Source organism: Sphaerodactylus townsendi, linkage group LG06 (assembly GCF_021028975.2).
Source record: "Sphaerodactylus townsendi isolate TG3544 linkage group LG06, MPM_Stown_v2.3, whole genome shotgun sequence".
Taxonomy (NCBI): Eukaryota; Metazoa; Chordata; class Lepidosauria; order Squamata; family Sphaerodactylidae; genus Sphaerodactylus; species Sphaerodactylus townsendi.
In genome coordinates, this window is record NC_059430.1 from 36,617,501 (window position 1) to 36,645,287 (window position 27,787).

General features: G+C 43.3%; 1 protein-coding gene across 2 annotated transcripts in view; it reads right to left on the reverse strand.

Annotated features, from left to right (window-relative positions):
• Positions 1-27,787, reverse strand: part of MYH9 (myosin heavy chain 9) — a 90,393-nt gene that overhangs the window by 14,073 nt on the left and 48,533 nt on the right. Inside the window, exons 6-24 of one of the 2 annotated variants that reach the window (XM_048499694.1) lie at positions 25,377-25,469; positions 24,963-25,026; positions 23,865-23,963; positions 22,760-22,903; positions 18,589-18,684; positions 17,051-17,169; positions 16,083-16,235; positions 14,623-14,796; positions 12,087-12,260; positions 11,182-11,296; positions 10,735-10,797; positions 8,836-9,029; positions 8,465-8,586; positions 7,428-7,497; positions 5,739-5,899; positions 4,874-4,982; positions 4,438-4,569; positions 2,631-2,837; positions 1,779-1,916 (exon numbers count right to left, since the gene is read on the reverse strand). In XM_048499694.1, the coding sequence (XP_048355651.1) occupies positions 1,779-1,916; positions 2,631-2,837; positions 4,438-4,569; positions 4,874-4,982; positions 5,739-5,899; positions 7,428-7,497; positions 8,465-8,586; positions 8,836-9,029; positions 10,735-10,797; positions 11,182-11,296; positions 12,087-12,260; positions 14,623-14,796; positions 16,083-16,235; positions 17,051-17,169; positions 18,589-18,684; positions 22,760-22,903; positions 23,865-23,963; positions 24,963-25,026; positions 25,377-25,469 (2,427 nt within the window). The remainder of the gene's footprint in view (positions 1-1,778; positions 1,917-2,630; positions 2,838-4,437; positions 4,570-4,873; positions 4,983-5,738; positions 5,900-7,427; positions 7,498-8,464; positions 8,587-8,835; positions 9,030-10,734; positions 10,798-11,181; positions 11,297-12,086; positions 12,261-14,622; positions 14,797-16,082; positions 16,236-17,050; positions 17,170-18,588; positions 18,685-22,759; positions 22,904-23,864; positions 23,964-24,962; positions 25,027-25,376; positions 25,470-27,787) is intronic. The other variant, XM_048499695.1, reaches the window with a different exon arrangement.

Genomic DNA, 27,787 nt, shown 5'->3' on the forward strand with positions numbered 1-27,787 from the left:
ACTTTTAGACCCACCATCTAGTTTACACTAGAACCCACTAGAAATTGAAAATTGCACAGAGAATAGAACAGAATTTATTATTTAAGGTCATTGACCAAAATAAGTACAGATAATTAAGTATGCTATAAGCTTAATACATAAAATATATCTACAGCATTAAAATACCACTACAAATCCATTAAAATATAAACTTTAAATAGGATAAGTGATACCACAACAATGAAGAGAAATCTAGCTTTACTCTAGGACTATTATGTCAGAGTATCTTGGTCCAGTTCTATCTAATCCTGATTGCTAGGTTATAGGTTAGCTCCCAATTCACATCTGATAATTGTTTCAATCTACGTTTTCTCTGACTTGAGAGGGCAGTCCATAAGAACTGGTGCCAATGGGCCCTTCTGTACATGATCACACATCTTGCACTCAAATAGAATGTGTTTTGATGTTTCTATGCTCCCATTTTGGCAGATACAAGTCTGATCTTCAATTGGGATCTTCAACTGGGGACCTGGAATATTTCCCTTCAATATATGAAAAGGGTAGAGCATTATAGCATTGAAGAGCAGAAGCTCTTCTGTACTCAGAATTGGATGATGTTAAAAAGATAAGGCATCAAGGTCAGCTTGTTGAGCAAGGACTTATCAAAATGGGGATCTAATATCCTGTTAAGGCCATGCTACCTTTTGACCTCCATAGCCCTTAATTTGATGAATGTCTTAGCCCTAGCATAGTCCAAAGCCAAGGCAGTTTGATGGAAGAGACAATAGTAACTTAACTTGTGACAGTGCTTTTCACCAAAGTGCAACACATGAATCTATAAGAGTTAAATGGGTTAACCTGCTCTGGCAAAAAAAGCATCAAGTAGCAACCCATCGTTTTGTCTGAACTGCAACCATTCCATCTCTACATGCATTACTGCATTTGAGATGTTGTTTGGTAACTGGAAAATTGTTCTTAAAAATGTAGATTGTATTCACTCCAACTATGAGAGTTACTGGTGACACTGTATGTGGTTGAGGGAAAAGTGATTTCTTTGGAGCAGACAATCGCACTTGTGTAAGACAACAAGGAATAAGCAGTCTAACTAGAGATCTTCCTGCCTACCAATCCCCTTTCTTTGGAAGGTCTTCCTAGCACCCAGCAAATTCCTCAAGAATGAAAGGAACTGGCAAAAGTCAGACTTCAACCAGGTTGTACCAGAGGCAGCAGAATCTGATGTGATTCTCTGGTCTCAAAGGAGTTAAGTGTACTTCTCAGTCATTTTAACTTTAATCAAATTTTTCTGTTGAAGTGGTTCTGCCTGGCCACTCCAGCTTTCGCCAAGCACCACTATTCTGACATTAACCTGTGCCTTTTCATTCCAGCAGGATTCCTTCTGCCTCAATCCAATCACCTGAGCTACAAGGCAGGAGCACTTCAGTATCAAATGCATACTGCTTAATCCTGTCCCCTTCACTCCAAGGTGCTTATGAGAATTTAACTGCATCGCCAAGACTTCCTTACAGGAACTAGTAAAAGCATTGTTTCTTGGATCATCTGCCCCAGAGCATTTCTTTGGACCACAACCACACATTCTTATAACAGAGGCTGACATGACGGATCTAGGAAAAGTCTCCAGGCTTCTGAATATTAACTCTTACAAATAGTTGCATTTAAAAAACAAACAAACCCAGAAAACCAAGTCCAAAGTGCAAGAGCAGCTGTTCATCTAGGATGTTATGGTGTCTGTTTCCTCCCTTTCTACATCTCGCCATGCGTGAATGCTGTCCCCGGCTTACCTTGGCCAGTTTGCAGTTCTGATCTTCTACCACAATCAAATCTTCCTCCAGTTTCTTCAGCTTTGCTTCAGTGGTCACCTTCTCCAGCTGTAACTTTTGCCTTGCACTTTCCTCTTCCTCCAGCTGCTCTTCCAGCTCCTGCAGGGCATAAGGGAAGGCAGGCAAGCGTTAGATTCTAACCGAGCCTTTCAAAGGATCACGAGCCACACACAGCACTGACATCTAGTCAAGCTCCTAATGGACACAGCAAACTACATTAAGTCCACACTTTATATGAGGACACCAAAGTCAACAATGCCAAGTTGGGTCACCCCTTTCAGTTCTTCCAGTGCAGTGTAATGGTTATGAGCAGTGGACTCTGACAGGGAGAACCAGGTTTGATTTCGGACTCTTCCGCATGCAGCCTAATGGGACATCTTGGGCTAGTCATAGCTCTCTCAAAACTCACTCAGTCCCACCTACCTCTCAAGAGGGGGGGAAGGGGGTGAGAAGGGAAGGAGTTTGTAAGCTGTTTTTAAACTCCTTACTGTAGAGAAAAGCTGGGCGTGAAACCAACCTACCTCCTCCTTGTAGCATCCGTAATAACCCAGACTGGCCCAATCTCATCAGGGTTTGCCACAGTCAGTATTTGAATGAGAGACTGCCAGGGAAGACTGGGGCTGTTGGGCTGACCTCTGCTGATTGTTTAGAAAATCCCAAGAGGAGGAGCATCACAGGGCTGCCATAAGTCAGCTGCGACTTGATGGCACGCTGTCACCTTTTAGTTCTTCCCACCACGAACCCTCTGCGCCTTCATGTGGTTTGCCCACCTGATGTCAAATAAAGGTGCGCGTGCACGCACGCATTCATTACCTGAATGTTCTGATGCATTTTCTTCTTCTCAATTTGCAGGTGCTGGCATCGTTCCTCCTCCTCCTCCACTCTGGCCTCCAAATCGTGGCAGATCTCCTCTAGCTCCTGTTTCTTTGCTGTCAGGCGGGCTCTGATCTCCTCAGCTTCAGCACAGAGCTCTATCTCTGCTTGCAACTGCTCCTGGAGCTGCATCTTCTCTGCTGCCAGCTACACAAAACAAGCCCATTGCCTTACACATTGATGTGAAACTGCCAAGATGGTGCATCAGCCATAATAAAAAGTTCTGTGCTCCCTACATTCCATAGGCTGTTTTAAGTGGGGAGAGACAACCTGTGCTTCCCACTACTAACTATTGTAAGCCGCTTTGAGTTTCCAATGATATGGCGGGATATAAATCTAAGAAATAAAGGCCAAACATCGAAAAGCCATGTGTACCATACCGGAGCTTGTATAAACTATTACGTTAAATAGACAATGGTTCTCAAACTGTGGGTTTGAATCCAAAACTGGTTCTGATAAGCTCACAAGTGTTTCACAAGGAAGGATGCAAAATTTCCAGAAATTTTAGAGTTGTGGAGCAATTTTAGAATGATACAGAAATGGGACAGACGGTGTGTGTGTAGGGGGTGGTATCTATTATATGCAATATTTATTCCCTTATGAAACCTATAATGTGTTTTACTAATTTAATGTATTTTACAAGTTTAACACAAAGTGTTAAACTAGTGTTAAACTAGTTTAACAAAGTGTTAAACTAGTTCATAATAGGATGCTGTCTTATTTGCCACATTTATAAATGCTGTCTTTTCTTTCTTTTTAACAAGGAAAGCTTGTAAGGATCCCATTACCATGGAGAGTTGCAGCCTACTTTACCCGATGCAACCTTAGCACATGAATCTATTTTTTGTCATTTGAAGGTGGAGGGTAGAGGGGCGGGTTTGCAAATAGAACCTACAAATTTTGCATTAAACAAATTACACAGACAAAAGTAGTCACAACAGAACTAAAACCACATTTGAATACTGAATTATACTCCGTAACACTTTAATGTTAGTGAAAGATCATGCTCTACTGCTGTAGATCATACTACACATCTTCATACCGCCTATTTTAAATGAGTAAAATGATGTAATTTCACGAATTTCACAGGAAGTGTTAGCTTTCTTCCAAATTTTTACTTTTTTCAATGAGATTTTTTTTTTTTACAAAACCCCTACAGGAGTCCCCCAATTTTCTTTTATTCTCCATTTAGGCCTTCACATCACTGCCGGTGAGGGTGACAAAGCAGAAGGAACACAATGTGCTGGGAAAGAGACTTGATTGCAAATCTGCGTTTGCCTCAGGGAAACGTGGGAACGTAAAGTTTCCCCTTCAGAAGTGTCTGACCCTGGGGTACCACTGCAAGCAGTGATTTCACAAGCAAGCCTCTTTTGTGGGGTAGTTTGCCATTGCTGTAATGTGGGAAACAGTCATGAAATTGACAGCATTGCACAGAAATTCTATATATTTATTAATTTTAAATCCCAGAAATAACCTATAAACGTATTCATTATTAGCTGATGCAACATTCATACCCTTTATGTTGAAGTGAGGAAAAGTAGGGTGAAGGTACTTTGGAAGTTCCGAAAACTACAGAGAGTTTGAGAACCACTGGTCTACAGCATTCCGCTTTATAGGCTTTGATCTAAAATGTGCCCTTCCCTCTGGGATGTGTCTAGTACACAGAGAAATCAGTTAAAACTTCCATATTTTAAGCCTGTACAAACAGATGACTCAACAGGCAGAAAGAACAGCCGCATCTTTTCACCTGGCTCTGGATCGTTTCCATTTCGCTGAGCCTGTTCTCTGTAGCCAGCTGTCTTTCTTTGACTTTTATCAGTTCTTCTTCCTTGGCCAGCATCTCCTCCTCTTGCCTGCTTACTTGCAACAAAGGCTTGACCTGTGGGAAATCAGTTCCAGGAGAAGAGGTTAGACTCATATATTAGTGTGGCTTCTGAAACTTTGCGCAGGACAAAGAGTTCCCCAGCAAACAAAGCCAGTGGTGTTTGGAAACCACTGGTTTGTCCCAGTCACCAACAGTGCCATAGCATATGTTTTCCTCCACACACAGCTGTAGCACATGATTGGGAATGTGGCCTACAATGCTATCCGAAGCAGAGATTTACACCATTCTGTCCATCAATTGTAAGGGACTCTAAAGAGTGCTGAAGCTCAACCACTCACCCCTTCCCCTCCGTCAGTACCTTGGTAAAAAGTCTCCACCACTGCCAGTTGCGAAGCTTCAGGTATGCAGCACAATTCCTCTGAAGAACCTTCATTGCAGTTAGCTGCTGCTGGCGCTTGGCAAAAGCCCTGTGGTAGGTAGGGTGAAACCAATAAAAAATTAGAGTCAGAAAAGAACTAGAGACCCTTTCAGTCCTTTCATACCAAAACTTTCATTTTACTTCTATCCCCAAAAGATCCTCCACTCAGCCTGGTAATATTTTCACTCTGCTAGTATTTCTTTGCCGTGACCTGGATGATCCACGCTAGACCAAACTCATCAGATCTCGGAAACTAAGCAGGGTCCAGCCCTGGTTAATACTTGAATGGGAGACTACCAAAGAATACCAGGGTTGCTATGCAGAGGAAGGCAATGGCAAACCCCCTCTGGTAGTCTCTCGCTTGAAAATCCCATAAGGGGTTGCCATAAGTCAGCTGTGTGACTTGACAGCATCATCCCCTGCTCCATACTTGCTAGCACAGGCTAATTCCCTTAATAGTCTGTGGCTGGTATATGATGCAAATGCTACCTGGAATTCTGCGTAATAAAATTCTGATCCTTTATTCCCTGGTATCTGTAATAGCCATTGCAGAAATCCAGAAGCTGCCACTTCAGTAGAATGGCATTTTGCTTTGATTTTAAAGCAACTTTTCAGTTAGGTATAATGAGTCCAAGGTCAAAATGCAGGGGCTCAAATACTCCAACTGGTGTGCACATATATTTCATAAATCACATTTTATACTGTAACTGAAAGTATAAAAGCAAGAGCCAACTGAGGTTATCACAAACTCAGAATGCCAGTAATTTGCCACTTGATTTCAGATTGGCTTTTATGTTATACATACTTTCTAGCCAAGTAGCCTCTGCAGCAGGCTTGGAACCCAATAATAACATCTGTGATTTTCAAGTCTCTTTCTTCCTCAAGGTGAGCAAGGACACCTGCTCGGAAAAATACTTTACTCTGTCCAATTCGGTAAAGATTTGGATCCAGCTCTAAGGCTTTAATCTGTAGGGAAGAAAAAGATGTTTATTGAAACATCAGTATTTATTGCTTCACATATAAATACATCCATATTAACACCATACATGTTACACAACCAAAAGAACCCTTTTTAGAGAAATCAGAGCTACTCTCATCTTCCCCAGGGGTTATGTCCAGATGAGCTATTTAATCTACAGACATAACTAAAAAAACCCAGAAAATCCAGATGACATCATTGGCCAATTACACAGAGAATGCTTACCAAGGAACTCTTCTCTGCGCAGAGGATTTGCAGAGGGCTCTCCTCGCATTTCTCTGTTTACATGCAAGGAGGCAGTCCAGTGCCTGCCGTGCAGCTGCTTCTGAAGTCTCAACCAGCCTTCTCTTAACTTCGCCCATCAACAGCCTTAAAGGCACAGATCTTGCTAATATTCTCTTCCCCTCCCTTTCCCTACACACACACCCACAGTCACACTCACTCTCTCACTGCTGCAAGAGAGAGGGTCTTGTTTTTAAAATAGAAGCTTGTCTGAAAGAAAGTTTTAAAAATGCCCTCCTGATCACTGGGGAGGGCAAAAGCAAAGTGGGGGCGGTAGGATGGAGCCAGAAAGAGACCCTGCTTGATTTCGATATGTTGATACGAGCATTTAGAGAAGAGGGAAGGAGCTGACAACAGGGAGGAGGGTGAGGGGAAAGATTGCAACGAGGCATGAGGGAGTTGAGGGGGAGACTAGACATGCTGGCTGCGGGTGGAGGGAAGAGGTCCAGGACAAATGGGCAAATCTACCCAATTTGGCTGTGAAGTAAAATTAAATCTGTGCTAGAAGTAGTCTCACATGCCATGGGGAGAATAAAAAGTGAAAGCAGGGCTTAGGAAATACGTCCGTTCAAGGAATCTTGTGGCAATGCACATTTTCCCCCATTGCTCAGCAGATGCCTTGTGCGTAATCAGCCATTGTGAACACATTGTATTACTGAGGCTTTCCAGGGCAAGTTTCCCCTTCATTTTCATCCACTCACACTGGGATATTAACTGTTTCCAGTTAGTTATTGTGCCTTTGGCATTTCTGAATCAGTCAGTTTCCACTCCAGGAGGGAAGGGGAAGAAGAGAAAGGCTGGGCAACTTCATAGTCAAAGGAGGTGGTCATTTTTCTCCTTTGGTTTTTCATGGTTACAGCTGCATAATCACATCATCGTGAAAAAAGATGAGAAACTGTTGCAAAGAATAACCCACCCAAACTGGATCAGGGACTAACTCATTAAGAGACAATTCAAGAATGTTTCAAGCCGGTGGAACCTTTTCAGTTTCGTTTCTACCTGACACTCAAAAAGGGGATTTATTAGCTGTGCAGAAGGGTTTCTACAACGCATCGTAAAGATAGACTTTGAAATATGCATTCTGGGAGCTGCTGCCATCCAAAGAGCTTGGTGAGCACAAATCCCAGCTACTGCAGTGAATAGGGCCACCTTTACATTATAATTCAGGCTTAAGGATGCTCAACCTCGAATTTGCCTCTCCTATTCACTTCCCACACTGCAGCAAAGACTTACCATCAGCACACAGGCTTGCTTTCCATCCATGAACCCTTTGGGAATGGCACTTGGAGTCAGGATCTCATATCTGGAAGAAAACAAATTGAGTAAAAACTCTTGACAGCCCAATCTTGATCCTGCAGCAGTCGGGGATGGCCCTGTTCCATGCTGCCACGCCATCTCCAGAGAACTTTCAGGTGGCACAGGGAGGTGACTAAAAGAATGTACCATCCTGGTCACCTAGAAGCCATCTATAGGGCTTAATGGAGTTATGCCACCCTTTAAGAACATAAGAACATAAGAACAAGCCAGCTGGATCAGACCAGAGTCCATCTAGTCCAGCTCTCTGCTACTCGCAGTGGCCCACCAAGTGCCTTTGGGAGCTCACATGCAGGATGTGAAAGCAATAGCATTCTGCGGCTGTTGCTCCCGAGCACATGGACTGTTGCTCCCGACCACCTTTCAGGTGGTTATGTTCTAAGCCCTTGCCACAGCATTCTTAGCCCTAAAGGCCAGGTGGAAGGAGAATTGTTGGCTCAACCTGGCAATACCCCAATGCCCCCCATCATCCAATTAGATGCCTGCGATGCTTCGTGGCAGCGCTGACTTTCAGATTTTGCCACTGCAGAGCTGTGGGGCACCTGATCACCAGCACCTTTGCCCTCTCTGCCAGCAAGGGAGTTCCTTGTGCATTTCGGCTGATTTTGAGTCAGCCAGTCACAACTACTACTGTCAAACCCAGCCTCAACACGTGGGCAGAGGCTGCAGGCCATACAGGAGTTCTACCTGTGAAAACAAGAGTGTGGTTTGGACGGGGTTTGTCAGAAGGCTACTTTGAAAGTGGGACCTTGGCTGCCATTCAAGGGAGAATAAAGCTCTGTAAACCTCATTCCTGAATAGGAACTTGGAATTTTTCAACGTGGCAGTTGGCAAAAGTTTTTTTTCCTTTTGGTCAATTAAGCCACATACTAAGCATGGATGTTTACTGCCTTTGCCTGGCTAAGAGAACCATAGCTGCACATTCAGAACAGACAGAAGTCATTGCCTGGCTTTACCTTTGTCTGAACTCCTGGAAGACCACTCTGTTGGGGAAACCTTGTCTGCAAATACGAATTCCCTCCAGTACTCCATTGCAACGAAGCTGATCCAAGACTAGGTGTGGATCCAGTTTCCCAGCCTGAGGAAGACAAACAGCTACTTATTCCGGGATCCTTGCACAGAAGTCATTTTGACCTTTTAGAAACATCTTCACAAGCTTCTTCAAGTCAAAGACTTTGTGCCCAAAACAAGAGTGCTTTTGAATACCACAAGCAGTGTATGGTTAAAAAAACCTGCTCTTTATTTGATCTCCAGATTCATCTTTAAGTCATTTCCAGGGCACAGGAATTGCACCGTACTATGTTGATGCGCAATTGACTGGACCTACCTTCTTTTCATGGTTGGGGATGATGCAACGGACGAAGTTGGGGTTCGTGTTCCTCAAGGTAGCCATCAGCTTGGCCAGCTGTTCTTTGTACAGCTGTCCCACTGTTCGGAACATGCCCTTCCGGGTCTTAAAGGCTCCGGGCAGCGCTGTATCCGACATGCCAGCCACTTGATCCAGCCCAACTATGCGGTCAACTAGAGGGATCACAAAAAATGGTTAGGTTTTTTTTTTCCATACAGGCTACAGAGGACAATGCATAACACATGTCCGGAAAGAGCAGGATAATGAGAGGAGTTGGCAGGATCCATTTGCTTCATTGCTATACAGATGCAGAAGTCCAATTTGTTCAAATGTATTGGGACAACAACAGAAACGGGAAGAAAAGCAGACTATGGCTAGGATCCATCCCATGCCCGACAGATCCAAACTGGCAGCTCAAACAACAATTTCTATGCCAAAGAGAAAAGTGGAACTGGCACAACTCTTCTGATTCAGCCAAGATTCATTCTCATGTTTTGCCTGCCAACCAGGAAGATGCCTTCTTCTCTTAAGCTAGTTCCTATAAATTCAACCTGAGATTTTTCCTCACATGCCACTGGCAGAAGTGATGGAATCATCCGAGTCATGACTAGAGTAGCTGACTATCCAACAGAGGTCCTGTCACTGGCATATTTGCAGAGATGATGCTGATTGAGCCACCTTTTAAAAATCTGTTTGCTCAAGCCTGGCGTAGAACAATGAACCCAATATGATCTCAAAACCCATTTTGCAGTGCAAGTGCAGTAAACATCCTTAAACTGGTTCAAAGAGATATCCTTATTTTTCCTCGCACCATCAGGTCATTTCCATGCCAAGCCAAAAGGAGAATCGCCTCCCTTGCACACTCCAAAGAGTCTGGTTTATTCCAGACACTACAGTTTATGAAGCTTCTCCCAAGTGACTCAGGATGACTGCATTTTAGTTGAAACAGTTTCTCTTGTTAACGACACAATGCAAAGGGAGCTCGGTGTTGATATATGGCAACTCACCAGTGCAAAAGGCCAATTAGCTGTTTGAAATAGGTTACAAAATCTGACCAGCCAGTCGCCTAATAGCAGCCAAGCCAGCAACTCTCTCTTGGACTATAACTACCTTGAATCATTCCAAGGTTTTTCAAAAGACATGAGGTACTCACGCTTCAACCTGCAGGGCTAAACTAGGGTCAAAGAGATAAGATGATGATCAGTTATATGGCCAAGAATTAGGATGCTGCTTCTCTTCCCAAAAGTAGCTATTCACTGAAGTCAAGACTACTTTAGAGATGGAAGTGGTGCTTCTGAATGAGAGAAGAAAGGATTCTCAAAGATAGTGACTAACGGGAAAATATTCTTAAAATGGCTTAATAAATATCCGCAACTAGGCTGGGAAATAAGAACAAAAGTTTACAAGATGATCAGCTGCATTTTCTTGCCGATGAAGAGGACCTCTGTCTTTAGCCATTGGAGACCCTATTCCTTTATGTACAACACAGTCATGCTGTAGCCACATGTGGTCCTTCTGGCCAACAACAGCAGTAATACTTAGGACTTAGTCCTTATTTTAGACCTAAATTCAGAAACCACTTCCACTGGGTTCATATTTCTAAGATGGCACTGGACATTTGGAAAAGGGAAAGCTATTCTCATGAGTCCTTAAACCAGTACCATCTATAAACAGCTTGCTGATGTACCTATGTGACCACACTTTGGTTAAAAATCTTTTTTTTCCTAATCCTAATGATCTACGAGCATAAAAGCAGAGGAGCTGAGTGAGACAGACAAGCAGGAACAATAAGAGGGGAAGATAAGAATTAATGGAAGCATTTCTTGCATGGCTCTAGAAGGAATCACACACTACACAACAGCCGGGTTTCTCAGTCACCTGGTTCTAGATGAAGAATAGGAAAGTGTTGATAGAAATAGGCTCTCTGAACGTTCTGCATCTCTGCAACAGAGACGTCAAAGAAAAACCCAAGACAAAAGACACAGTAAGATTCAAAGCAACAGATAACCTAGAATGCAAGAATGCTGGAGCAAGTAAAAAAAATTCCTTGGAGGGTTGGATGTGCCGAATACATTGGCCACACCACTTTGAATTTTATTCTGGGATCCTGCTTTAAAAAGGCCATTCAGAAAGAGACACTACTTCAGCAGTAGGAAAGAGTTCTCCTATATATAAAGAAGAAACATTACACAACTGCAAAGTTTAGATCATATTGATCAGTATTATTTTAAAAGCTTGGAGAGGAATCGGCAGATATCTATTATCCTAAGACATCAATACAGCTATTATGAGCTTTCAAAATAGATAAGGAATCTCATTCCATACCATCTTTCCACAGTTCGGACACAAATTTATCAGAGGACTGGTGCAGGAGGGTAGCAATGTTATCATTCAGAGGATCCATGTTCTTCATGAGCCACTCATCGGCTTTGTAATCAACCTGGAAAAGAAATTAGTAATGAATGCAGGATGTGAAAGGTACTGACTGGGGGGCAAACTAGGCAAGGTACAGGAAAGAATTTACTACAAAGCTGCTGCTATGTTTTCTTGCCAAACAAGAGAAGTGCAGCAGGGAGGGGTGGTAGGAGGCAGGGCTGCAGGGCTAATGCAGGTTTTAACCATTTCCCTTTCATTCAACCCAATGCTAATTATGTTCCACCCCACTTCTTAGAGCTGCTGTTTGAATCAAAGGGAATATCTGATCCCGTGGGACAAACAAAAACTTGAGGTCAGGACAGAATTTGTATCACTATGGGATTGATCTGAGCTAAATCTAGTCATAAATCTCCCTTCATCTGATCTGGTTTGGTGTTAATATACATATTCAAAGGATCTGATATTAACTTGCACCTTGTACCTGTATTAAAAAAGGCCTCGGAGGAGGGCCTGCTATCCAGAATTACTGTCCTTTTCAAGTAGACTCCTAAAGGCAAAGTCTATGCAAATTACCCAGAGAGCCCAAAATGCTAGCTGGTTGTATGTGGGGCCATTGAGTCACAGCTGATTTATGGAAAAACATCGGCAGGCTCATCTTCCCATCAAAGTCTATAGTTAGACCACTATGGTAGCAACCTGCTTGTTTTCCTGCTATGGGACAGAAGAGTAGACAGCAACTTATTCTGCTAATCTGGAAAAAGTCCCCAGTCACTAGATTTTAGAGGCTTGGATTGTTTTCTGACAATTTAGTTGCATACTTTTTTAACATTCATGCTGCAATCCTGCACACTTACCTTGCCAGCATAGTGCATAATGCAGAAGTCGGCTTTGTCTTTTAGCTGCTTTGGCTTCTGGAATTTAGGGTGACTGCCTTGCTCCTGAACCACCTTTTCTACGAAGCTTTTATCGGTAGCCTTTGGAAACCAGCACTCTTCATCCAGCAGGGCCAATATGCCTGGGGGACCGGCCTGAGTACAAAACAGCCAGACATCAGAACGTCTGCCAAGTTAAATGCTTCAGAAGCAAGAAGAACAAGGTTGCACTTACCTGTAGCTGTTTATCAAGTGTCTTCTGGGCAGAAAAGCATGGGACTGCACAGGCATAGGTTGGCTGTGAAAAACGAGCTGGAAGGTTTCTAAAAGCTTCAGAGAGTTTGGAGCACTCCTACCTCCCTCCGTCTGGAACCAAGAACGGGCTTGTTTCCTGCCCAAACAGTCATGTGATGGAGGCAGGTAGAGCACTCCTCCTTCAGTTCTCCCTTCGCCACCATAGAAAGCATCCGTGAGACAAACAGAAGCCCACAACTGGGAAAGGAAGGATGGATGTGTGCCTGCATAGAAGACACTCGATGAACAGCAGTTATAGGTAACTGCTTCTTTGTTTTCATTGTTGTGCCTTCGGTGCAGTCCCACAGGGGAGAGTAGCAAGCTCACTTACCACAAAAGTGGGTGTGAGGTTTGTCACTGAAACAATGACTGTAAAAATTCTCAGCTAACAGCTGTATCTCTTGGAACCAACATCAATGGAGTAGTGTCATAGGAACACGGATAAAGTGCACCAGGTGGCTGCTTTGCAGGTATCCTGAAGATTAACCTTGGTAAGGAAAGCAGCTGAACAGGTTTGTGCCTTGATGGAATGAGCCTTAATGTAGAGTGGACCATCCAATTTAGCACTGGCATACGTCACAAATTGTAGAAAACACCAACCTAGAAATAGTCTGCAAGGAAGCAACTTTTCAATTTTTAGGCCCTCTAAAACAAGCAAACGTTTGTATTGCCTAAACAAACTTGTATGTTTTAAATAAAAAGGAGTGCCCTTCTGACATACAGTAGATGGAGTTCAAGGACATTATTTTACCTGTTATTTTTCAGATGACTACTGAGAATTTGAGGAAAAACCAGGACATATGGGGCGGCAGAACTGCCTTGGGTCTAAATTCCAAGCTAGGTTGTAGCACTACCTTATTGGGGTGGAACTTCGTGAAAGGGAACTAACCCATAGAGCCAATAACCAGCTCTTTTAACTGAGATGATAGCTACTAGAAAATCAAACTTGAAGATATGGAAAACAATTCAAACTTTGCCAGTGGCTCAAAGGGTTTATGCGTAATTTGTAATAAAACCAAGGACAAACGCTGAAGAGGAAGAGGCTGTAACACAGGAGGCTTTAAAAAATCTATCAGAATCAGGGGCTTAAACACAGCGTGAGAACCAACAAACAATAAATGCAGAGATGGCAGCCAGATGTACTTTAGTGGCAAGATCATAACAAAAAATAAAAATCATGTAAGAACCAAGTGTCGGGAGGTAGACCTTCAGACTGAACCCACTGCACAAGACATGCTCACTTCTCAGCATAAGATCTATGTGTGGAAGGCTTGTGTGGTGCTATTAAAACATCTGCAACCTAATTTAGACCCTGAACTACATCTGGATTAGCCACTCAGTTGTAGGGAGGGGACATTGTGATAGTCTGAGTAGAGTGGGCAATCAAAATCTTTTTGGTCAATAGGTGGATATGAGAATCCCTGTTGCCCAATTTGAGGCCATTTTTGCTATGGTCTTGTGGAGCAGAGCCTGGTAAAACTATGGTGCTTCTTCAAAAAGGAGTTAGCTCTGGATGTTGCCTCACCTGCACCTTCAACATTTGCTGATGCCATTTGTAAGTCAAGCTAACAACTCAGACAGATCCACAGCAGTAGCAGTTACTGAAGGGCAGCAAAGCAAGCAGCCAATTTGTCTCCTTTCAGGCGGTCAAGGAATGGCACTTAGTTGTAAAGCAACTGTGGAGCCTCTCTTCTTTTGCCAAAAGAAACCTTGAAGAAACCTTGATGTCTCAGAAAGCACTCTGGTTCTTGGGCATAGTTTAACTATGATTACTTGAAATCAAGTTCAACAGGCCTTAAACTTCTATGCCAGTAATGGTGGAAATGAAGCAGACCCAGAGCCAGAGGCAGCAGTCTCTCAGTGCCCTAGTCCTGAATGCTTGTTCTTTTACACACCAGTTTCAGCACAATGGATGCTTCCAGCTTCTCTGCTGATGAAAGAGGAACAAGCCCCTTCTCACCAGAAGGAAGATTATGCCAGGGCTTGTAAGGCCTGGTGAACAAAAGCCCTGTGGGATGGAGTAGGTGGGATTGAGCAGGACAGCTGGTAGGATACAACCTACCAATTTAGGACTGGTTTTTGCAGCCACCCCAGTTGTACCCCACTTTCCCTGCAATTAGTTCACAGGTGCTTAATGTACACTTAAAAAAAAGGATGCACAATCAGCTTAGCTCAGCACTGTAGCTATCCTCTGCTACTTAGTCAGAATAGAGTAATAACTCACTGGTTTTTCTATAAGATCAATGCAGGGCTGCAAGTCCAGGCCAAAGTCGATGAAGTTCCATTCTATGCCCTCACGCTGGTATTCCTCTTGCTCCAAGATGAACATGGTGTGGTTGAAGAGTTGCTGCAGCTTCTCATTTGTGTAGTTAATACACAACTGCTCAAATGAATTCAGCTATTAGGAAATAAAAAACAACCTTTAGAACAAAGGACCAAGGGATTGCTGACCCCCAAAGGGTTAAACATTTGTGAAGCCGTTTTTAGCAGCAATTTGTTTTGCAACCTCAGTTTCCCCTTCTCTTATCTTGAAATTATGACTCTGTACATGTACAGCTTACCACTGATTTTCCCAGTGATCAACCTTTTCGTCTTTGAAAAGTTTTCTGTTCAATAATTCCATATACCTCATCCTCACACACACACACCATATCATATTCCCCCTTGTCTCTTCAGTTGCATTTCTTCCACATATTACTGTTGGAAATGTATTACTCCTAGTGGTGGTGGGGTGTCATCCATGACACAGAAGAACAACCCTCTCCTTCAGTCATTTTATTCTTCATCTCTTCCTCTCTTACCAAAAGGATTTTTTTTAAAAAAAATTATCTTATCGCATTAGCAATGTATCCTGAGGGGACAGACACAAGCCAGGTCAATTGTATTAGCTTTGTCAATTTCATTCTGATTGAGGGATTTCAGGTTAAGGCAAATATACAATGTATCAATAGTTAAGAGCTAGTGAAATGAAGAATGGAAGATGCTTTAGCAAGAGAAAATTAACAAGGGACCACCACAGAAGTGAAATTGACAAAGCTGATACCATTGGCTTGGCCTGAGGCCTTTACATTATATTGCTCATTATATGGCTAAACTGGGACTTGAACCCAGGTCCAATACTCCATTTATCACGCTGGACCTCCAGCCAAACACAGAAACCCTTTCTTTGCCCTCTTTATTAAAATAAATGGGAATAGAGGGCTGCCAAGGGCTATCATGGGAAAAATGCAAGCATGCATTGTGACATATAACTAGTAGTGATCAGAACAGTGTTACTGCTGGGAAGACCCAGGTTGAGCTCAAGCCCAATAATTTCAACGTGCTTTGTAATATTATGGAGAATGGAACACTATGAAAAGATGTCTAGAAAGAGAAAACCTGGTTACATAATCTGAATTATTATGAAATCTACTTTGATCTGATTAAGAAAAATTCAGTGAAGTCTCCCAAAGACTCCAGTCAAAACATGCTGGAATTAGATGCTCTTTAAGGAAAGCCAGTGTGGTACAGTGGTTAGAGTGAGAGAGACCCATGCTCAAATCCCCACTCTACCACAGGCCAGTAACAAAATCTCATCTTAATCTACCTCACGGGGCTGTTGTGAGGACAGAATATTGTAAGACACTCTGGGTCCCCACTGGGGAGAAGAGTGGGGTATAAATGAAGTAAAATAATTTTACTTACCTCAAAGATTTCAAAGCCAGCAATGTCAAGGATTCCTATGAACGATGCTCCTTGTCTCTTTGTCTTATCTAGTGCCTTGTTGATGCGCATCACTAGCCAACGGAACATGCGTTCGTATGTGGCTTTAGCCAGTGCCTCAATGGCAAAGTCAGCCTGAAAATGAGAGGGGAAGTCACATGCAAAATCCCTACCAGATGTCACAGAACACACTAACATACCATGAAATCTAAGGCTGGGGATATGGATTATTGTCTAGTTATCAATCCTTAAACCCGTATGTTCTCATTTACAGAGTGATACAAGGAGCCATCCAGTATGCCTAGATGGGCCTCAAGCAGGGACAGACACATTCCCTTTGGTCCAGAAGGAATATGCTGAGTTTCTCTCATTCTAGAATTGGCTTAAGAAAAGGAGGATGAAGACTTTTGGGGAACACCAAGAAAATTCTCACTTTCATCTCAAAAAGTTTTCCTCACAGAGAAAGCATTATGAATACAGAGCATTGTTGGGGGACATACCGACAGCATGCCTCGTTTCTTGGCAGGTACCCAGACAATTCCCAAGATAACTTAGTAACCTAACAACTGCTACTCTGTGTTTTGCAGCCATATGGAACTAGCAGCTTGCCATAATACGCTAGTCAAGACTAGCTGGCAACTCAGTCTTTAAAGATGTAATTTGTCATCATGCACCTCTTAACACCATCAGGTTCCAGGACGATGCCCATATGCTGTTTGCCTAATCTTAAAACCTTTACAGGTTGCTGCAGCCCATCACTTCTGCAAGGAACAGCTTATTTGTTTTCATTCTGTGAGGTCCGGGATATGTTTGAAAGGCATGAGATGCAGCAACACAGATGAAGCTAAGCACATTACCAGTTGGAGAAGAAACTCTTGGGAGCCCTATCTAAGCTGCCTTAAATTCTGTGGAGGAAGAAAAGTGGAGAATAAATACAAACTTTTACACACCTGCTCTTTAGTTTGAGCCTTTTGGACATAGTCCCTCCCTACTTTGATGCGAGGGGTGAGAATTCCTCTGGTGAAATCTGTCACGTTGATACCCAGAAGATGAGAAACTTTCTGAGCAGCTGCAACAGAAGACAAGAGCAAAAGGAAGCGTTTTACATTTTCATTGGCTCCATTTTCAGTGTGAAATGCAAGTCAGCATCTCTCCCAGAAAGTCCGGTAATTAAGCTCAATGGCTTTTCAACAAACAGCACACCTGAGGCAGCGGGAACGGCTGAAAACACCATTAATTTAGCTTTGTCATGTTGCAAAGAAACATACTGGTGATCACCAAATGACATACAGGAATACTGAACTAAGGGATTCCAGGTTCTGAGAGGAGATGGTACCCATCCTTGGCTACTTTTGCTGGCAAGAAACTCAAGCAAGCAAAGTGATCTGTGTTACATGTATTTGAGACATTTTAAGCTCTGACTTTGTCACTTTAATAAAAGCCTCCTCCATCCAAAGAGTCTTCCAATTAGGTTTTCACAATTTCCTGCATTCCAGTGTTCAGTCAATCTCCTTAAGTACATACCTTCCCAGGGCAGATAGGAACAACTGTGCCCTTTTATAGTTGAGTTACATGCATTATACATTCACATGTCTTAGATTTTAATGCTCAAGCAAAGAGATATCACATATCAAGTTTTAGATTCAGCCAGATATGAATCAAAAGTTACTAATCCCTTTTGGCTTGAAACGTTTGGAACATTGGTGTCAGTCAATTCAATGCACTTAACCATCTGACCCAGTTCAAAGGCCAGAAGCCAAGAATTTCACACCTGAAATTAGAGTCCAAAGGTGATATTTAAACTAACACCACCTACATTTGTTTCAGACCCAACCTGGGAGGAAGGGCATGCTCCACAAACAGCAACTTTCATGTTCTAAACACTTCTTGACCCAAGTTCTGGTAATTCCCTCATTCAGCTGCTTGGCACACGAAAACACCTACTCAAAAAGTGGCTACAATTAATCAGGGGATGAGCCAATATATTTGTGCGTGGGTGAAACCAGACATGTGTGTTAGTGCCATCAAGTCACTTCTCACTCATGGTGACTCTAAGGAATCTATATTCTCCAAAACGTCCTATCGTTAACAGACTTGCTCTGGTCTTGTAGACTGAGAGCGGTTGCTTTCTTTATTGAATAGATCCATCTCATGTTGGATCTTCCCTTTTCTTGCTGCCTTCCACTTTTCCTAGCGTTATTGTCTTTTCCAGTGATTCTTATCTTTTCATTCTGAAATATATCTGTCATGAGGAGGCACAGGCACTGATTGGCTTGAGAGGTCTCAAGAAGACAAGCCGTTGGTCTTCAGTTTCCACCAGAGGGAGGCTGAATCAACATTCCAGCACTCAGCACTCAGTTCTGTCTCCATCACGTGCATACATGTCATACGGCAGCCTCTAATCGATTTCCTCCTGCAAAAGTCTCAGGGCTCTTTGGGGGACGGAGAAGCCTTGCATTACAGCTCATAGCTACAAGCACTACTTTACCTGTGTTGTCTGGCATGGAGGCCTGGTCTGTGTTACGCTCCTTCTTGAAGACAATGTTGCCAAGCTGAAGAACACCAGAGATAACTTTTAGGAGACCTGAAAGAAAAACAAGGTGACCAGATATCAGGCCACAGACTTCTGTTGGTTTCACTACACAACAGCGACTGCTAAAGAAATGGCATGCGTATATTGCACAAGGAGCAATTTATTCTTACCGAGCTCATTGTACTCCAAGGCAAGAAATAGAATGAGCAGCTACCGCTTCCACAATACTTAGTTTCATACTCCATACCATAGAGCACACAATTCAGACTGATTTTACCAGCTCTTGCCTAACATTAAAACGGATGCCATTAGAACTGGGAATGGCCTGCACTCCAGGGTTATTCAGCTACCCCATTTGGCCCCTCTCACATGGCTGCTGAAGTTCAAACAAGTTCGTTGCCTCATGCAACGGCAAGCAGTACTCCTCGTGCTGTGCAGGCATGATGGTCTTTTGCAGCAGTGGGTGTTTTAACAGTGGGCGTTACCACATGAGCACAATAACACATTAACAACAGATACTAGAGACATTCACAGTCAAGGCAGTCTCCTCTCAGTGGACATATGAAGTCTGATGACGCCCACCTTAATGAAAGCACTGGTCTATGTACCTGGAAAGGGGAAGTGGTGAACTCCTGACTTATTAGGGATAACTTAGAGACTCTGAAGATGAAGTGTTTGGGATTTATATCCTGCCTTTCTCTCCAGTAAAGAGTCTCAAGGAGGCTCACAAACTCTATTTCCCTTCCTCTCCTCACAACAGACAGGCCATGAGGTAGGTGGGACTGAGGAGTTTTGAACAACATGCATTTAGCCTAAGGTTACCCAGCAGACTTCAGGCGTAGCAGCAGGGAAACAAATCCAGTTCACCAGATAAGAGTTCACCACTCATGTGGAGGAGTGGAAAATCAAACCCAGTTCTCCAGGTTAGAGTCCACTGCTCTTCACCACTATACCACTGTCTCTCCAGTGTGTTACACATACTAAGAAACTGTCACCTGGAAAAAAAACAATTCTGCAATTTCACAGAGCAGTGCAATGACCTCCTTACACACGAGGGGGCTAGACGCTTGCTCTTAAGGATGAATCAGCATCCTGGAGCCTTCAGGCATTACATTAGAAGCTCCAAGATTGGCACCACAGCTATCAACCCCTGTGGTGAAGCAAGATCCATATCTAAGGGCAATCTAGATCTTCAAGTCATCTCATATGCAAGAGTCTCTCACTCAGCATCTCAAGCTCAACTTGCATGTTCAGAACTGTCTCGGTTAGCTATTCCACAAGTGAAGGAAATGCCAGACATTCCCACCGTTTGTTTGCCAAATCAGTTGAAACAACCTTCTAGCCATAAGGTTAAGTTTATTATCCCTTTTTAAATAGAAACTGTTCAAAATGTTTAAATCGTTTAGCCTAACCAGACTTTCAGACCAGCTGGCTCCCAGATATTTTTGTTCATGTGCTTATTAATGGAGTATATTCAACAGCCTTTGCAGCTGAAGTTGGGAAGCAGAGGCACTTCAGTGCTGTTTTATCAGTTACTGAGTGGACCACCTTGATATTCCTATTTTGAACATTCATTCACTTTTACAGTGGTGGATTTAGCCAAATTGGCAAGTGGAGTAACGGGGGAGGGGTGGGTGTTACTTACATAACGGAGGATCAGAAAGTAACAAATGTTACACTGATTTTTAAAAGGGGCCTTGGAGGGGATCCTGAAAATTACAAATCAGGTAGGCAGGCAAATTAGTATGAACTGTAATTAAAGGCAGAATATTAAGCACACAGAAGAACAAAGCTTCCTGAGGTAAAAATGAGCATGGTGTCTGCAAAAAAGTCCTGCCTCACCAATCTTTGGAATTCTTTGAGAACACTAACAAACATGTGGATAAGGGGGACCCAGCGGACATTATGTACCTGGCCTTCCACGAGGTTACCTCAATACGCTTAGCAGTCATGGGATAAGAGGACTGGTTGACTGGGACAGAGTAGGTATAAATGGACAGTTCTCACAGTGGAGGCAGTGAGTAGAAGGGTCCCACAGGGATCAGAGCTATTTAACTTGCTCATAAATTATTTGGAACTGAGGAGATGGAGAGTCAGCAGTCTGGTGGCGAAGGTTGTGGATGCTGCCAAATTATTCAGGATGCTGAAAAGCGTGGCAGAGTGTGGAGAACTGCAGGAAGGTCTCTCTGAATTGGGTGTGGGCAGCCATTAGACCACAGGTGTCAAACTCGCAGCCTTCCTGATGTTATGGACTACAGTTCTCATCATCCCCTGCCAGCATGATGTTGGCAGTGGATGATGGGAGGGTTGTAGTCCATAACATTGGGAGGGTTGCAAGTTTGGCACCTATGCATTAGACAAATGAAATTCACTGTTGATCAAACAAAGTAATGCACTCTGGAACAAAAAATCCTCACTTCAAATATATGTAATATTGAGCTGGTTGAGCCTGAAAAAGGGAGACACTGGGGTTGTAATGGAATGAAAACATGGACTGAGTATGTGGTTAAAGAAGCAAACACTATGCTAGGAATTATTAGCAAAGGGACTGAAAACAGAACTGCCAATATCAAAATATCCCTGTACAGATATATGATGAATCTGCATTTCAACAGCTGGGTATGGTTCTGTGTCACCCTCTCTCCAAAAAATATTACAAAGCTGGAAAAACCATACAAGAAGGCAGCCAGCGTGATTAAGGCGTTGGCAGACTTTTTCTCTGAAGAAAGGCCAAAGGGTGTAGGACGTTTCAGTCCAGAAAAAGCACAGCTGAGAGGGTATGAGAGAGAGGTTTAGACAATTACACATGAGAAAGAGAGAGGACAGAGAGCTTTTTCTCCAGAATACTAGAACTTTGGAGCACTCCACGAAGTTTGCTGGCAATAGGTCCACACAGAAGAGGAAATTCTTCTTTCCTCAACAAGCAATTAAACTGTGGAATTTACCACCACAGAACACACTGATGGCCACAAAAGTGGATCAGAGATATTCCCAAATGGCTATGATACATGATATTTGATAGAATGACTAACTCCAAATTCAAAGGCACCAACCTACACAAAGACAGTTGGTGAGCAGGAGAGAGGCAGTGCCCGTGAGCTTCTTATCCACTTGGCAAGACACAGAGCAAGTGGCTAACCACCAAACCACAGCAGGGAAGTTAAAAACACTGTTATCATGACAAGTAGGCAGCATCTTTTAAAAGGAGACAATTCAGAACAGGAATATAGTTTTGAAATTGCTTCCTTCAAGAAAAAAAGTGAAGTTACTGTGCTGACCAAAATAAAACTGAATTCAGATAGGCCACTACCAATCTTTTTATTATATAACTGAGCAGAGTGTTCCTGATGATGAGCCGGAAAAGGTGAGGGCTTCTGGGAAGTATAATCCACAGCCATCTGGGAGGGCTCAGATTCCAGCTCTCCCCAGAAGGGCAAGGACTACACTTCCCAGCAGCTCTTGCCTTAGAAAGCCATATTCTCCTGCTCCACCCTCAGTGTGCTTCTCCCTGGGGATGGAAAGCCTTAAAAGGGGGGGGGGAGAGATGTGCAGGAGGAAGCTGTACTCCCCTCATCCCTGCACAATTTGCTTCTCCCTATCAGGACTAGGTCCCTGTGGTGAACTTTGAAGTATTTCCTGCCTGGGATCATCGGTCAAACTCTGCCAATCTGCAGCTGAGCCAGAACAGCTTGTTTACAAAGTTATGGGAGCCTGTCTGCATGCGTGTGGAAGGGGGGTAGGGAGAGATGAGAAAGGGAAGTCCCTTTGCAAAATGTGAGAGGCAGAGAGAGGGAGGGAAAGAGTGTGTGTGCACGGGCGCGTGTGCAAAGCTAGGAGAGCCTGTCTGTGTGTGGGGGTGAATCTGTAAGTAAGCTTTTCTCCACTAAATAATTAGGCTAGGTTTTTGTTATCTCTGGTAAATTGCAGGGTCAAGGGGGGAGGAGAGGCAGGAGAGGAGGGTCCCCTCAGCGGGCATTGTTAACACACCAAGAAATGTCAACAGCACATTGTACTCGTTTGTATAATGGACTTTACTACTTGTAATCCACACTTTAGATTGAAATTCCAAGACAGACAAGCAACAAATATTTTTCCCCATATTAACAGCACTCTAGCAGTTTCATACCCATCTGTTCATCATCTGGAATGCCCATGATCCTCATAGCTTCCATGGTCTCTTGAAACATGTCCTTGTCCTGCTGACCCGGAATTGTAACATGTCCGTTGGAAAGGAAGCGATATTTGTTATATGGCTCCAACAGCAAGTCATCTTTAAAGAAACAGAAAGTTTAACTAATTATTGCAGACACAGTTTAAGGCAATGGTCCCCAACTTGCAGGTCAGAAACCCAAGGGCGGGAGGGAGAACACAGAGTTATTACAAGGGGTCTCCAAATCTGGATGTGGACTGAGCATTGCTATTTTGATCTTCATGCATTTTCTCAATCAACCAGTACTAGTAGTACAACTACAATCAAATGAGAAGGGGGTATCCATCAAATTTTTGGATATTAAAAAGCGGTCCTCATACTTGAAAATGTGAGAAACCACTGGCTTAAGGTAAACCCCCCAGGCAGGAAGTCTAACTTTGGTAGCCTCCATGACAAGTCTGGCAACTTAGATAGAAATTTAAACCTGAAAAAAATAACAATCCTGAATGGATTTTTTAAAAATAGCCTTATTTATAAACTACTCCTCTAGCAAACCCCAGGACAAGTGTTCTAGCTTCCAGGAACAGGCAGTTCTAAAATGTTAAGTCACATATTCTACAGGAAACTAGTGCCCACCTGCCCAAGGCTTTCAACTGGTTTATTTTCACTCCTTAACTAGAGATTGGAACATGGGACTAGAGATTGGAACATTGTTCTACCAAAAGTCATGCAACAGTGGGGCATAACCAAAGAACTATACCTCTCCCTTCCCTTCGAACACAGTCAGAATCGGCTCGTAACTTAAGTAGTTTCCAGTTTGACAGCAAATTCCTCACATCATTACCCAACCAGATGCATCTCACTGCCTAATCTAACAAGAAGTATCCATGCAGTTAAGGAAGGGGCAGCTTCACATACAAGATCAACAAGACCGGCAAGATTATTAGGGCAGATGGAAATGATGTGAAGGGTTTAAAAGGTTAGGATAAAACCAGGCTGGCCGTACTGAGCCAGGGCTATGTAGTACGCAAACATCTGGACCCAAAAGATAAACCTAGCCACATATGCGCTCAGGACTCACTCTTCAGGTGTTCTCCTGCTCCGGTCAACAAGTAGTAGAAGATGTGGAATGTCCGCTCTTCTTTGGCCTGGCGAATAGCTCGAGATTTCTCCAACAGATCTTTACACAAGTTACGGGAAAAAACTATCCAGGATACTCATCTCTACACAAAACCTGATGAGCATAAAAGCTAATACCAGACTTCTAAAAATTTTCACTTTCTCCCCTCCAGCAGATGCATTAATGCCAGTGGGAGGAGTGATTTTTTGCAAAAGATTCCAGGATTCGAAAAGAGAGCTGCTACACCCTGCATGTTCTCCCAGCTGCTGCCCATTTTATTCTCATCTTGTATCACCATACTAACTGCATTCCCCCCACCCCAGCAAAAGAGATACTCAGTCATTCAAAATGTGCAAAGAAGCTTATCGATCCATGTTTACTCTACCCTTCTCCCAAGCAGTTGAGGGTGGTGTTCAAAATTCTCCTTCCTTAATTATATTCTCCTTCAAGGTAAACAGACTGTAACTGGTCCAAGGGCACTCAGTAAATTTCATAGCATTGGGGAGACCTGAACCCAGATCTCTTCAAGCCTACTGCAAACATCTCCACTAAGACCACGCCACCGATCAAGTTTTAGCATGAGGTTAAGTATACATCATTTCAGCAGTACAGAACATAAATATCTTGCTTGCACTTCAAGCAGAGAGCAGCAAGCATGAGTGGAAGTTCAGATACTGCTCTACTGTATTTTGACATTCTTCCATAGGCAGACAGCATGGCTCTCAGCAATCCCACCCACAGGACTCTTAAGATACAGCTTTCACAGTGGGCAGCAATGTTGAATTGCATCACAAATATTTCAGAATGCCAGCCACAGGAAGAGAAAAAAAGCTCTCATTTATATCTGGAAATGCACAACGACAATTAGGAACTTAGCCGCCCACACCCATCGAAAATTGCAAGCCTCTTGCTCAAAGAAGACTGTTACTTAAGTCACGTCTTTCAAGGACAGCCTCTTCCCTAAGCCACAGTGACTGCTTGCAGGTCTGCACACGTTTTATGGCCTCCCTTTTTCTTGCCCAATTTGCTCAGGTTCTCCTGTACATTGGCAAAGGATACAGGTCTCGATATTTGCTCCGACAATGTAGCCATTCACATCAAAGTTGATTCTGATAAATTTTCCCTAAGGGAACAAAACCACCACGTTTGTTAGCCAAAACAGAAATGAAAGCACACCTTCAGTCTTCCAAATGACAACAAAAATTGTTCATTCTACAGATGAGCATCTGCAGATAAAAAGGAACTTGCTGTCGACTGACCCTTTAACAGCATAGACAGACTCTTGAACCAAATGCATTTCGACGAACAGCAAAGAACAAGGGCTTAGGCTGCATCACTTTCTGCATCTCACTTCCAGATTTGTTAATTTGTTAAAACAGCTCAACGAACATTTCAGTCCCCAGCAACACCAGACAATGCAGATTTAACCCCCCCTCCCCGGAATTATTCAATTATAATAAGATTGATACTCACAAATCTTGACGAGTTATCATTTTTGACTGTTTTGGCATTCCCAAAGGCTTCCAGGATGGGGTTGGCCTGAAGAAGCTGCCTTTCGAGCTCCCCCTGGGAGTAAAGAAACCGACAGATGACACAGCCAAGAATTGTCAAGTCATGTGTCTAGAGAACTTCAGCTACTGGCTAAGCATCATGTTAACTCCTGCTTTTCTCTTCCACCACAGTTGTGGAGATAGCCTTTCTTCTAAAGATGGATTTGTTAATCACATAAAGAACCATTGGAGCTAATAGGTCCAGAGAAAAAAAATTGAACTTGCTTTCACTCAGTGACCAGAAGCCTTCACTGAACGATCAGAAGAATCACACGACTTGATTCATTGAGACAAAGATCATTTCCTAAAGTGGCTTGCAGCTGACCTCGCCTAGGCAGGCAGAGAGTGTGCCAGTGGCTACAGACACACAAGCACACTGTGGAAGCGAAATAAGCGTGGTGTGAACTTGACAGTTCTGACTGGTCTTACCCATCTGATGGAAACGCAGTACAAGAGGAAGGCCTTTGTTCCACTGCTGTTAACGTTTTACACAACCTTTAAAGTACTCCATGTTCTTCACGTGTGCTTTGATGTTTATAACAACCTCATAAAGCATGTCAGTATTGTTCTCATATCACAAGGAGGCAAGGGAAGAGTGGTTTGCTTATGGTGACCCAGGAAGTGGCTAAAACTTGCATCATATGTTTCCACCTCAAGCAGTAAGCCACTGCAGTTGTTCTATGAAAAGCTGCCAAAAAACCCTTGCAGCATGAGCAAAACAAAACCTGTGGTGCAAACAAAGGAGGACTTTCCCACTTGCAAGGAGGAATGCAAACAAGAGGATTCAAAGAGCAGAGATCACTTTGGAAGCTACCATTTCCACTGCTGTTCGATGTGCTTCTCTAAAAACTTTACGGGGAATGTAAAAAGTTCCACAAGCAACAGAGGCCTCCAACTTTAATTCACTGGTTTATTAAAAGATGGCCTGGACATCTTCACCAGGAACAGACAGGGCTGCAAAATCAGAACTGGGAAATTCCCAGAGACTTGAGGGTGGAACCTGGGGAGAGGAAGGAGCTCAGAAAGGATGTGACGTCATATTGCCCAGCCTCCATTTTCTTCAGGGGAATTGATCTCTGCTGTATGGAGATCAGCTGTTATGCTGGGAGAAATGAGGATGGGGGTTGGCAAACTGTGCCCTCCGCACATATCACTGTAGCACTCATCTACAATTCTTTAAGTCCGTATACAACACATTACCTGCTAAAACTTTCCACGAGACATACTTGCCCCACGTCTTTCAGGAGGAGCAGGGCCTTATGACATTGGTCACATATTGCTCTTCCTGTACTTCTAGTGCAACAAAGGGATCGCCACTAGAAAAGCGTAATGGGGTCAGGCTTAAAAAAGCAACACGAAAACAGCACAAAGTTCTACTGGTCTCAAGATGCACTCAAAAAAGAAGACAATCATAATCAACTGGTTGTTGTGGGTTTTCCAACAACCAGTTGATTATGATTGTCTTCTCTTTTTCCGGGCTGTGTGGCCGTGGTCTGGCAGATCTTGTTACACACTTCCCTATGTGATACACCTCTGAAGATGCCAGCCACAGATGGAGGCGAAACATTAGGAACAAGATCTACCAGACCACAGCCATACAGCCCGGAAAACCCACCAAAACCAACTGAATCCAGCCGTGAAAGCCTTCGACAAATCATAATCAAGTTTCTTCATGTCACAGAGGCCTGTTGTGCCATGAGAATGATACAAGCAGGGACAGCTGCAATCTATCAAAGACCACCCCATCAGCAAAAATCTCCAGTATGCTCTTTTTAAAAGTTTATTTTGTCAGCAATGTAGCGTTTCCTGGCTGTTTCGCATGTATGTGTGGTACAACAGCCCCTGCCCTTCTCTCCCCTCCCCAGATTCTCCCGTTTGATCCTGCAGTGGAGTCCTAATCCTTTGTTTGTGACTGCAATCGGCTACCATGGCAACGAGTGATGTCACAAGCAGAAACTTTACAACTTCAATGCAAGGTCAAGATCTGAAGAAAGGGCGTGTTTTAGAGGAAAACAGCCACAGCCGAAATATCTCAATGCCACCATCCAGCATTTGGCTTAACAATACAGCCATGAGGGCACTGGTTGCCCAGAGTGTCGTATGCAGCCAGCATTCATGTCACCGTACCTTTCACACTTCAAGAATGACCAAGAGAATTGGCAAGAGATGTGAGCTGTAGTCGAAAACACACAGGCACTTGTAACCTCTTGAAAAAGCTAGCCAGTGAGCCATCTGAAGCAGCAATTGGCTGCCAAACAACCAGATTAAAAGAGCTCACAGCTTCTCACAGGTTCATGTTGTGATATCCACTGCAACTCCAAAGTGAATATCACA